Source organism: Macrobrachium rosenbergii, chromosome 41, assembly GCF_040412425.1.
Source record: "Macrobrachium rosenbergii isolate ZJJX-2024 chromosome 41, ASM4041242v1, whole genome shotgun sequence".
NCBI lineage: Eukaryota > Metazoa > Arthropoda > Malacostraca > Decapoda > Palaemonidae > Macrobrachium > Macrobrachium rosenbergii.
In genome coordinates this window covers 43,564,104-43,577,001 of record NC_089781.1, presented here as the reverse complement: position 1 = coordinate 43,577,001, position 12,898 = coordinate 43,564,104, and the positions used below count along the sequence as shown (strand labels likewise).

The following is a 12,898-nucleotide window of genomic DNA, read 5'->3' as shown; positions in this document are numbered from 1 at the left end:
CCCAGGATCACCTGCTACAGCCAAGTTAGTTGTTCCTGCCACATCAGGAACTGTGCTAAATACCTCCCCATATCTGCTCACTTAAGAGTCTGACAAGAAGACTCCACTACTACTGAACCTATGAGTATTCCCAAGTACTTTGTATCTTGCTTGGTCATGAGATCTGACTTCTCCAATTTTACCTTGATTCTAACTTGTGGCACAAAGTTAGAATCAAGGTGGTCTCTTCCCTGGAGTACATGCATCTTGGAGGATGCCAGGACAAGCCAGTTGTCAAAGTAACTCAGCAAGTGTATACCCTACAAATGGGCCCAGGTGGAAACCCAGTTGAAAACCTGGGTAAACACATGTTGGGCTGTTGCCAGTCTGAAGCAGAGCTTTGAATTGGTAAACAACCTTACTGCAGACAAAGCAGAGGCACTGCTAACAGTCCTGATGCATGGGTAATTGAAAGTATGCCCTCCAGATTCATCAGAGAAGCTAATAGCTCAGACTTATTCTCTAGATTAATGGAAAACCAAATACCTGACCTCGGCTCACACCCAGGATCAATGGGTGCTTCTGAGTAGCAGATAGGCAGCATAATTGCAACAAACCAAAATGGTCAAGTAGTCAAGTTTAGGGTATTTAACAAAGTACAAAGATTTACTCACAAGAAAAGGGCCTTATTCTATCCTTAACAACAATATATATCAAGAGGAGAGCAATGAAGACAAAAAAGAATTGGAAAAAGAAAAAAGTGATACGTAAGACTATATTAAAGGCAAATGACACCATGCTTGTCTGTTAAAAGAAGCACACATTTCATCAGTTTGAAGTCATATCATATATTGTAGTGCACAGGGCCTTCAGGTTAAATGAACAATATCTTTTAAATAAGCCACCATTCATGATCTGGGTTACAAAAGCTAATAAAAGTCTGAACCTCCTCATCTGTTAATACCTTCTAGTTACCTGTAACAATGCTAACTGCCTCCTTATTATTCTATAAAACCTAGCACTAGCACTTAAAAATATATGGCTTACAGCTAAGTGTGAAAGCTGAACTCAAGCCCCCCTTACATTCAATCAGAGCCATTTTCTCTCATAGAGTATTGAGGCTGTCCCATTTTCTTTGTACAGAACAGGGGAAACCCTAGAATTCACAAATTCAGTATGTACAGCAATGCTCAGAACTGATGCTACATGACTGCATAGGATTTTGTTCAAAATTCATTAACTGGTAACCAAACATGCTCCATATATGTCTATCATTTCAATGCAAAAACACAATTATTGCATAGAATAAGGCCATAATATGTTTCATAAGAATGAAATCTTTCATATATTTCAAAACTGTTAGATATCACGTATAGTCAAATTTTGGAAAAACAGCTACTAAATATTTTCAAAACTTTTGTTCACTCATCGTCAATGCATTTGACAAAACAATGTCATCAAACCTCAGTTCAAAATGTCAAATAAAAAACAAAAATATTTGTCATAAAATTAATATTGCTTCCAATGAAACCATAAAATTTGAAATAGTCTCATTTGATTGTCTTTACGCCTCAACGCTGAAAAAATGTAAATAAGTAAATACAAAAGTGAAATGCTTCACTGATATCAATGGTTGAGCGGAGCGTGTGTGATGCAACCATTAGAGTGGTGAGGCAACATGAACACTTGGTGTAACATAGGTCTACAATGAAATTATCTTGAAACCATTTACAGTATTCTATATTAGAGGAATATTGGGATTTTCATAAAAATAAAATTGAGTTATATTTCTTAACCACTTCAAAAATTATGGTTTACTAGCAAATATTTACCTATACAATTACTCTTTTGTTAAAGCCAAGATTTTGTTCCTAGGCCTAGGTGTGTTAGATTTCTTTATTTTACCCTTAGCATTCAATCACTATATTAACAACTTCTGGCCTGAAAGCATATGAAGTTATCTGCACATTCTTGCGCTTCAAGTTACCTTATGAATGAATAAATTATACAGCAAAGGCAAGCAGAAAGACTATTAGAAAAATAATATTTTAAGCCAGATAAAAAACAAGTCTTCCATAGGCCTTGACATTAATACTAATAAATATTTTGATTAATAGCCATCTTCTCCATATAATTTAAATCATCATCATCTTTATTCCTCAAAGAACATGTAATCTCTAAAAATAAATTCTTTAGTAACAGAGATTACATCTAAGAAGGCTATATTGGAGTTTAAACCGCCTTATAAGCACAAGTCAAATTCCGATCTCCTGGCACCTTTCAATGCTGTCTGGGACTTCAAATTTTTCTGGCTTTGGTTTTCTGCAAAAGCCTAAAAATCTGCTGTTTATGTTTCTTTAAACCTGCACACATGTGCATCTCTGTGTGCATGTGTGAGAGAGAGAGAGAGAGAGAGAGAGAGAGAGAGAGAGAGAGAGAGAGAGAGAGAGAGAGAGAGAGAGAGAGAGAGAGAAACCACTGGCCCCAGTTATAGCAGAGTCCACCGCTCTTTGCAGCTAAGCCCTGCCCACTGAACGCCAGTGATTGGTTAGCTCTCGAGGAGTGAATGACGTCACACTGGTTAGCACTCCAAATGATTACCAGAACGGATTTGACTCTGTTCGGTCATGCTGAGTATCGTGCATTAATGATGACACCACAGAGTTCCTGGAGTTGTGAAGTATGCAATCGATATCTCCGATAAAAGATATAAGTTATATATCATTAGGAAGATCTTGGATCATTTAGTCTGTACATCTTTTTTTTATTTATCATGCGGAGCCTAAATACACAAGCATCTTGATTTTTTTTCAAATTGGTGTTGGCCTACATAAGTGATCCCACATAGAACACATTAATTGAAATGAAGCATAGACTTATGCAGCCATGTCAAATGTTAATATCATTGAGAAATTAGGCCTACACGTCAATTTCTTATATTTTGAGGCAATGACAGATCATAGGACTACACATCAAATTCTTATATTTTGATGCAATGACAGGTCGTAGACCTACATGTCAATTTCTTATATATTGAGGCAATGACGGGTCATAGGACCACACATTAAATTCTTATATTTTGAGAACATGACAGGACATGGATCTACAGGTAAATTTCTTATCGCAAATAGTTTTCTTCCCGTATCTGTTGGAAACAGAGTAACTTTTAATTAATATAGTAGTTTCAACTCCACAATATATAATGTATAACATAAAGTGGAATGTACACATATAAGCAAGTGCATGTGCACAGACATGCGTGCATGGCCGTAGTAATTGTAACGCCAATTATACCATTGAGAATAAAAATAAAACTTATGGGCACTTAGCCGATGGCACACACACAGATCAATCACAGGACTGTCTGAGCCATACACACAACTATCAGACTGCTCTCAATGAAATATATTGAAAATCTATTTACAAAAGGGATAACAAATTATATTACTGTGATGAGTAAATATAAGGCTGCTGTAGCATTTCTATGAAAATGAAGGCTTTGGCAGGAAGGCATCATAAGATACTTAACGAAATAAGAAAAAATAAATGATAGCTGAAAAAGTCATGTATGAGATGATCCAAACCAGTCTGCGAGTAGCCCATGATATTCATTTGCTTTTGGGGGCATTCTCGTAGATTACCCTGTTGGACAAAAGGATACATGAGCCAGTAAAAATTCTCTCTCTCTCTCTCTCTTTCTCTCTCTCTGTTGTTAGGAGAATATTCTAGTGTAGACTATATTCATAAAGATCTCGATTACTTTTAATTAAAACAAATTACTAAATTTCAATTGACAACAGTAGGCAGATAATTCTTTACACCAGTATTTTATGAATAGGTCTATGTTTATTCTGCAGCTGTCACCATATGAAAAGTTTTCGAAGACACAAAACTACAAGCTCCATAACGAAAAAAAAATAAGAATAACCACAATAAAACGACTGAGTATAAGATAGGCCTATAATCCAAACACCATAAGCTGCGTAAACCGACAAAAAGACATAGGACATTATAGGTCTACGTCCATTTTTATGATCCTGTGATTTCAAAAGAAGATAATGTCCTTAAGAAAATTCTCAGCAAATTATATCCAATATGACTCGTACTGCCTATTATTCTGTAACTTTAAGTTAAACATAGGCATATTCTGGTTTTGTAGGGTGCCATCACTGCTTGTCATCCCTCCGAATGTGTAGACGATTGCAATGAAATGGATTTTATGACTGTTAAAAAGTTGTAAAATTTCCTAAAATCAATATGAAATATACGTCTGCATAGCTCTGAGAAAGTCTTTATGTTTAAGTTTAGAATGGTGAACACGCTTGACAATATCAGACGGTAATTATCATTGTCCAGTGATTCAAGTGCACCGATTCGAATGCAGACATTCCCTGTGTCACCTCCGTATTCAGGTGAACCTCATTTACCAAACACAACACTGCAGCATCACGGAACACTCCTGACTTCGTTTATATTTTCCTTTTTTTTTACCACCTTTATTGAGATGCGTATTACAATTTTATTTCAGGGGATAAAATAAAGTTTCCTTTTGATAACCTGCAGAACGTATTTTAGTTCGGTACAACAATCATTGCAATATTAATGAACATGAAAAGAGCCACAGATTAACCGACTTTTCGAAACTATTGCCAACCAATTAGCTTTAAGGGATGGTCATGACGTAAGCAGTGGGCGGGGCTTAACTGCAAAGAGCACTGGACTTTGCTATACGTTGTTACACTGACAGATAATCATTTGCAGTGTGTGTGTGTGTGTGTGTGTGTGTGTGTAAGTGATATCCATTTGCATAAGTCAAATAATACAGTTGTATTACAAATGACGATCATTTTAATAAAATTGTTGTTTTACGTACTGTACTCAATTATATTCCATGCATTATTTTTATATTATTATTGTATTATAATTTAACCTTCTTAAAATCATCAGCTGCTTGCATTTTACCAACATCTTCAAAGCCATTAGCTACTAAATGAAACACATTTCGGAGATTCGTCTTTTTCATAAATGATCGTAGTTGGGTTTAAAAATGCAATTTACTTTACTTATAAATGCAATAAATTAAAGAGAGTAAAGGTGTGATTTCGTCAGTATTGGATGTTGCTCTTGCCTCTTCCAAAACGTTTTGTGGTCTGCACATTATTCATTTCTTCAGCCACAGCTACAACTGTAAATTTATTGGCATACTTCCATAACACTTTCCTCTCCATTGCGTGAAGAATAAATAAATATTTATTTTATTTTTAATTATGGAAGTCACCAACTGTCGACAACTGTGATGTAACCCTTAATAAACATGTTAGTTACGGTAACTGACATTGGCAAATGGCTATTTCTTGATTCAATTATTTTGTCAGTACTTGCTGCTGTGTATGCTACTGTCTTGCACACAGAAGTAATTGGTTGTTAATTACATGAAATAATAATGAATTTTTCGACAAGTCACAATGTTGGTAAGCATGATTCAATGTATGAAGATTCATATTTAGCCTATGAACTTTTGCTTTTAGGCCTACTTATTAGTTAAAAGCTATCGGATATAATATGCATTATAAATGGCATATTATATCCGATAGCTTTTAACTAATAAGTAGGCCTAAAGCAAAAGTTAGTGCACTCTACACAAAATACATCTTGCACTTACATGATGAAATCATGTTTTTAGCTTGCACTTACATGATGAAATTATGTTTTTAGACAAAATTTTAATGATTGCATGATATACGAATAAATATGCAAATTATGGTTCTTTTGTATTCTCTATATTTTTTAGTTCCTCAGAATGTTTTCGTTGGACATACACTATGCTTACGTATTTACAGAACAAGCTCCAGTTCCAAAATCCGAAAAAATCCAAAAATTGAAAGATAAAAAGGTCAGGCTGTATTACTGTCACAACACACACACACACACACACACACACACACATATACAGAATAAAGTGCAATGAATCATTTTTACTTGACCAGCAAAAGCTCAGGAACTTGGAGAGTAGAAAAATTGGTCATGCTGTACACTTATATAATCTTAATACACTATTTTTTTAGAAATGTTTTTGGTATAATTATATGTTTGAACACTTCACTATAGTAAGTAAATACTTCTGGGTAGGGGACCTAATTATTTGGAGTTTTCAATTTGGCATGGCTTGTCATGAGAATGACAAATAATCAGACCTCAATAGTATTACAGTACTCCTACAATCAATAATATTCAAAACTTGCTTTAATTCTCTCATTCTCAGGCACCTTCATCCAACTCATTTTTCTTTTCTTTTATGGTGCACCTTTAACATGGCATGGTTTATGCAAGATCTCCTTCTCAATTAATTTTGATCTTTGTTAGACTTCACACTGATACTTGTTGCTCTTCTAAACTTCAAATTAAGTCAGTTGTAATGAAGTTTTTGCTGACAATTCAACCTTTACATATATTTTTTATTACTTAACATTCCAGTTTTTCACTGCTGTTTTCCCCCTCATATAGCTGTTTCTTTATTTAGTAACTGTGATCCTGACTATATCAAAATGCAAATCCCATATCTCAGCCAAGTTGAATACAACAAGAGTGTCTACTTGCTTTTCAACCTGTCTTCTTTCTATTCAATTCTAAAATTTTCTTTAATGAAAAATCATACCAATATTCTGAATATTTACCTTACACAAACCATATTCTTGGGAGATTACAGTTCGAATTGTTAAATCTCCAACTAATTTAGGTGTTTTGTCAATAAGCTAATTTTTTATCTGTTATTAAAGTAAGTTTATGTTGAACTATTTCTCTGGAACATTGCTTTCGCCACGCTTTATTTAGTTCCCCTTCTCTGAAAGCAAATCAGATTCAAGTTGACTAATCAATGAACAACCTCTTCCTTCATCTTCTTACTGCAAGGCTGCCTAACTGGTTCTTTTCTAACAGTTCTATTTCAACCCATTTTGCATAATTAAAAAATCATGCCCCTCTCACTGCCAACTTAGTAACACTGTAACACTAAATATCCCACATTCATTCTGGGAGGATAAACAATTCTTGGATTACACAGTGACTGCTGTAAACTCTGCAGAGTTTTGATATTTTCTTTTTTTTTCTGCTTCAAATTTAAGCCAACTGTTTTCCTTTCACTTTCTTTTCCCCTTTACAGCTGGCCTGAACTGGATAACAGCAAACTTTTGGAGAGAGCTGGCCAGACAGCTATGCAGTGTTTTGGAGGGCCACGATATACAATGTACTGTAAGGATCGCTCAACACCTTAAAGTAGGTAACAACTGTTAGATAATTACTGTCCACCTGTTAAGCTGGCAGGCCTGACTGAAATCTCTTGTGGGCCGGAGGCTGCCGACCCCTCAACTATGATGTTCCTTCATGCTCTGCTTCAGGCAATAATTCCATGCTTTTACTGACGATGTTAATACTACAATATTTTCACTTGAAATATACTAACAATTGGATAGATACGTACATATATTTTTGTCTGAAGAATGGGTGAATTTCCATCTTGAACAGACCACTCCACTTCAACTGCTTTCATACCCACAGGACGAACCTTGGTAAAGTTCACTTCTGGTACATCTGAAAATCCAAAAAAATACATCATACATTAACTTGTGCAATCTACAATCTACTGGTCATGTTCATCTCATATAAAACTATGTAACAGGGGTGGTGCTGTCTTACAAGGCCCTGCTACAGTAGTCTCATAATCAGCACTCTTGGAGCCAAAGGGTTGCTTGTTATCTGAAACTGTGACTTGCATGCAAGATATCCATCTTAATTCCCTAAGTCTATCCTAACCTGTCATTTTGTCATTCATTACCAATAAACAATATCTTTTTCAAACAATATTACAAATACATTATTTTCATGATAAAATCAAGTTTCATATACCGTATACTTACCAAGTAATTACATAGCTATAGTTCTAACTTGCGCAGCAGCCTTTATTTAAAAAATCACTGTAGCGCTTTGACAGTTTAGTGTAAGTGACAAGCACCACCCACCAATGGGAGTAGTACTGGAAACGACTTAGCAGAAAACTTCATGCTGTTTGTGCCCTTAAGTCCATGAGAGGGGAGGAGGAAGGGCTCCAATCTGTAATTACTTGGTAAGTATACATGAAACTTAATTTTATCATGAAAATATATTGTCATATAAGTAACTTAGCAAGTAATTACATAGCTGAATCCCATGTTGACAGGAGCTGGGATGCATGGACATATGCTACTCCAAAACATTAGGTTATGGTAAAAACATTAAGTTATGGTAATGACTTTGAAACAGAAAAGTTGATAGCACTGAAGACAATGCTTGTCATTTCCTTATTTGGTAAGAGAGCTACTGCAGGTAACTGCTGCCTCTGGTTGAGCTCATCTTAACCTGTAATGGCGTGGTGGTATAGCCATGGAGCGCCTCTACTTAGGTAGAAGCATTGCAGTGAAGGATATGTCTGATGGCTAGCAAAGCTTCAATAAGTGCCTTTGTCCTGGGCACAGTACCACAATAAAAACGACCATACAACACTTCCACGTACACTGAAAACACCACAACCCATCCACTGAGACTGGTGTTTACTCCAGATACACTGTACCCCCGCCTCCCGAAAATTCGACATCCTACTTTAAGGTTCAGATATAGTAGGAGAAAAGAGAGATTCCTATGCTTCCTCACCCAATACCATGCCAACCACTGATAATGGCCCCGAGGTACTGCAATTTTCAAACACTTGTTTCAACTTCTTTCAAACAGTGAGATGCGAAGATCGGTTTGCACTTCCAGTAGGTTGACTGCAGAATGGAAGTGAGTGACATATGTGCCTGAAAGCTAATAAGGTCGAGACTGTCTTGATGTCATGATCTTTCACTGTAAAAGTAAGCAAAATGCCCTCCAGAATCTGAGAGTGTACCTCAAAAAATAAGTCACTGATGAAGAAGGACAATGCTATCTTAGTTGTTGGGCGAGACAGGGTTCTTGACAGAACACCAGAGGTTATTGGATGGTCCTTTGATCTCAGTCCTGCCCAGGTAATACTTTAAAGCCCCAGTAGGGCAAAGAACTCTCTCTTCTTCCTCAAAGCCAAGGTATCCATTAAGGTCTTACTGGAGAAAGAACAGGGCCAGGGCTTGGAAGGGTCCTCGTTCTTGGCTAAAAATCCAAGGGTAAAGAAACAAACTGCATCTTCTTGTGAAAAAATTTAACCCTTTATCGATGTCTTGGAACTCACTAATATGTTAGCAGTAGCCAAGGCCACGAGGAAGTGTGTCTTCAGAGTAAGGTTTCTTCAAGAAGAGGAACGAAGGGGTTGAAAAGAGGGACCCGTCAGCCACTTCAACACTACCTCCAGGTTCCCGGATGCTGGATCTTCCTTTCCTGCTTAGACGTATCAAAAGACTTGACGAAGTCGTTAAGATCTGAGATTGATTCAAGATTCAGAACCCATGTTTAATCACTAAGCTGAACACAGCTCAAAACCCCTTAACGTTGGATGCCAAAAGATCCCTAGACCTTGGATAAACAAGGAAATCTGCAACTGGGTGACAGGCACCTCACAAGAAGAGATACTGAGTCTGAGACACCAGCTTCGTAAAATTGCCCACTTAGCCTGGAAGATGCAGCTAGTAAGATGACACCTGCATCTTGCAATAGCCTCTGCAGCACATCTTGAAAACTCTTACGCTTTGACAAGCTTCCGGACAGTCTGAAGCCTGTCAGGACAAGAATGGACAACTCTTTGGTATCTCTTAAAGTGTGGTTGTCTGAGTAGATGCGGTTTTTAGGGGAAGAAGTTTCAGAAAGTCCACCCACAACCGTAGCAGGTCCTGGAACCATTCTTTCATGGGCCAGAATGGGGCTATGAGAATCATTCTAATGTTGAAATGAGCCCAAGACTTGTTCAGCAATAGAAGCCTAAGTCTGGGCTCAGAGGATGAAAGTCTTTCCTTCCGAAAGTCTACGTTTGGACCGCTGCCACGCTGGTCTGACTTGATTACCATGTTTATGGTAAATGCGTAGGTGTCCAGCTGTGTTTCCGTCCCAGATGGCCTAGAGGAAAAATTTTGCAAAACTTCTCATGAGAAGTTGCCTAACTTGACAAACGTCTTGACGGATGACAGAGTCTCCAGTAGTTTCATCCATTCATGGACTGAGCAAGACGAAGGGGCTAGAAACTTGTGGACTGTCTGAAGGCAGCTGATGATTCTCATAGCAAACAGAAAAACCTGAAAAGTCTGAGAGTTGAGACTCATCCCCAAAATAAGAGAAACTCTTGTGACAAGGCCAACTGGGACTTCTGAAGGTAGATGATAATTCCCAGTTCCTGAGAGAGAGGACAGGTACTAGTTCTTCTGCACTTTTCCTTCAAAGGGGATCAAAGAGGCAAGTTGTCCAGATATAGACTGATGTTAATGCCTACTACATGAAGTCACTTGCTAGAGGAGCAAGGACTTGAGTGAACACTTGAGGTGCCATAGAGAGGCTGCAGCAAAGACCCCGAAACTGGTGATTTAGCTGGCGCCGGGGGCTCCAAGAGGAGACAGGCATTTAGACGCTGACGTGGGGTGCCTGAGAGAGTGTCCTGGAAGACGAACCTTGGATACTCCTGGAGTCTGGATGGAAGGAAAGTGGAAGCATGCATCCTGCATATCCAAGGTTATCATCCAATCGCGTTGGCAAATGGATGAAAGGACTGACTGGTTCGTCTCCATCTGAACTTTGTCTGCCGGAAGAAGAGATTGAGGGCGCTTACCTTGAGGACTGGTCTGCAAACCCCAATGATTTGGGGACCACAAACAGATGGTAGTAGAAATCCTCTGAGTTGATGTCCTTGACTTCTACGACACTCTTCCAAAGGAGAGAGGAGACCACCTCCAAAAGGGACGAATGCTCTCCTGAGCTTCTTGAATAGGTCATCAAAATGAAGGGAGAAGTGACCAAAGGAGAGGTGTCCATGAACATAATGGAAAAGCCTCCCTCAGAACCTTGACAATCCACTGTTCTGTCCCTCTGATACTCCACTTCTCTCAAAACTCGAGAAGACTGGCTCCCACTTGTGCATGGAAGACTTCTTCCTCATTTCTTGGGCAAGGACTTGAGCTCCTCTCGATAGTTCGTGTTCCAAGTGGGACCAATCTTGCCGCATGGCGTCTGTTGCCCGTGCTAGAGGGTCCGGTGCCTGAGAACAAAAGAGGAAGGTTATGGTACCTAAAGGTGGCAACCATCCAATGTCGGCCTGCCCCATAGTATCACAGATTCCAATAGACCAGGGAATCCAAGATCCACTCAGTGGGAAGGACCTACTATTCAAAAGCTCAGCTCATCCATCAGAATTTAGTTTGCTCTGAAAAAATAGAGTGACTGAGACTCACTTGATCTGATCTGTCCACAGTAGAAGGCCTCTTGCTGTCTGGCAGAGAGAAAAAGAGTGAGAGCTGCCTCGCTTCATATGTACGTTAGGGCTGTGGTATTGTCTGAATGGAATGCCACCGTCTTATTGTGATCTAGAGTTGAGAAGCACTGAAGCCCTAAGTGAATAGTTTTCAGCCGTCTGATGTTGATGTGAAGGCTCTGTTCTTCCGGAGACCACGTCCTGGAAACTTTCTGGTCAAGAAGCGGACACTGGAGCGGGTCCTAGACTGGGCTTGGGTTTACTCCCACGAAAGGTATGTTGCTGGAAAGGAGCGACCATCTTAGAAACAAATGCGGACAAATCCTTGGGGCGTTTGGAAGAATGCGCCAGAAGACCCTAAGTCGACTTCTACTGAAGAACTGACTTCTGGGTCTGGGTGACTCCTTTAATGGAATGTGAACGCCAAAAAACTCTTTCCTTCAAAGCCCCCAAAGAGAAACGAGCCCTAAGTTAAAGGGAGCCATCCGTGATTTGTCTGCATAAGAAAGGACTCCTACACAGTCTGAGTTTCCATAAACCGCTGCAATTTCCAATCTTCGTGATTAGTGCTCTCACTATCCAGTCCAAGAAACTGAAAACTTCACACAACTCAAAGAGATCTTGACAAGGACGTAAAGTTCTGCCAACGAAAATGAGATTTTTATAATAAAATTAAGTTTTACCATACTTACCTAACAATTATGATAGCTGATCAGTTCCTAACAGCAGCACTTTTAAATTGCGCGCGATTGTACTACAACTGCCGGTAACTGGTGTTGCCATCTACCGCCATCCCGCTTGGTAGTCCCAAGGATCACATACTGGTAAGTCAATTTCTGTGCCTGCCACACTATCCACCTGAGGGGAGGAAGGGTGGGCTATGATACATAATTGTTGGGTAAGTATGATAAAACTTAATTTTATTATAAAAATCTCATTTTTACCATAACGATTACCTAACAATTATGACAGCTGACTCGCTATTGAAGGAGTCTTTTATGGATTAGATAGAACCAATCCAAATAGGCAAATAATTCAGTCCATATAACAGTATAAAAAACTGCTTATGATCCTTACCTTGTAAGGGAGCTACTGCAGGAAGGTACTGCCTCTGGTCGGTGCTCCTCTTACTATACTAGTAGAAAGCGTGGAAGGTAGTCCACAGAGAGCTTCTACTGGGATGGAATCCCTGTAGTCATGGATTGCTCCGGAGACTTGCAGAGAAATAAACAAGTTTGCCCTTGCCCTGGGCTAAGGACCAGACATACAATGCGACACCTAAACCTAAATAAACCAAAAAACCCTTCCACCTATATACAATAAATGATTGGAGGGCACCTCAGGGTGGCACTACCCCCCAGCTTCCCATAACCGACAACCAATATACAAGATAAAAAGAAAAAATATGAAGGGGAATAAAATAGGCCAATTCCTACAATGTTTCACCTATTACCATGCCAGCCACGGACAAAGGTCCGAGGGAGAAGGAATCACCAGAGACCGTCTCCAAATCCTTCAAGTAAT

The 12,898-nt window shown here is 38.8% G+C and overlaps 1 protein-coding gene across 2 annotated transcripts in view; it reads right to left on the bottom strand.

Moving 5' to 3' along the window:
* Positions 1-12,898, bottom strand: part of Ptp69D (Protein tyrosine phosphatase 69D) — a 752,166-nt gene that overhangs the window by 496,496 nt on the left and 242,772 nt on the right. For both annotated transcript variants that reach the window (XR_010849719.1, XM_067084316.1), the window contains exon 7: positions 7,457-7,566. Coding sequence is in view for 1 of the 2 variants with exons in the window: in XM_067084316.1 (XP_066940417.1) it covers positions 7,457-7,566 (110 nt within the window). In the remaining variant the exon portion in view is untranslated. The remainder of the gene's footprint in view (positions 1-7,456; positions 7,567-12,898) is intronic.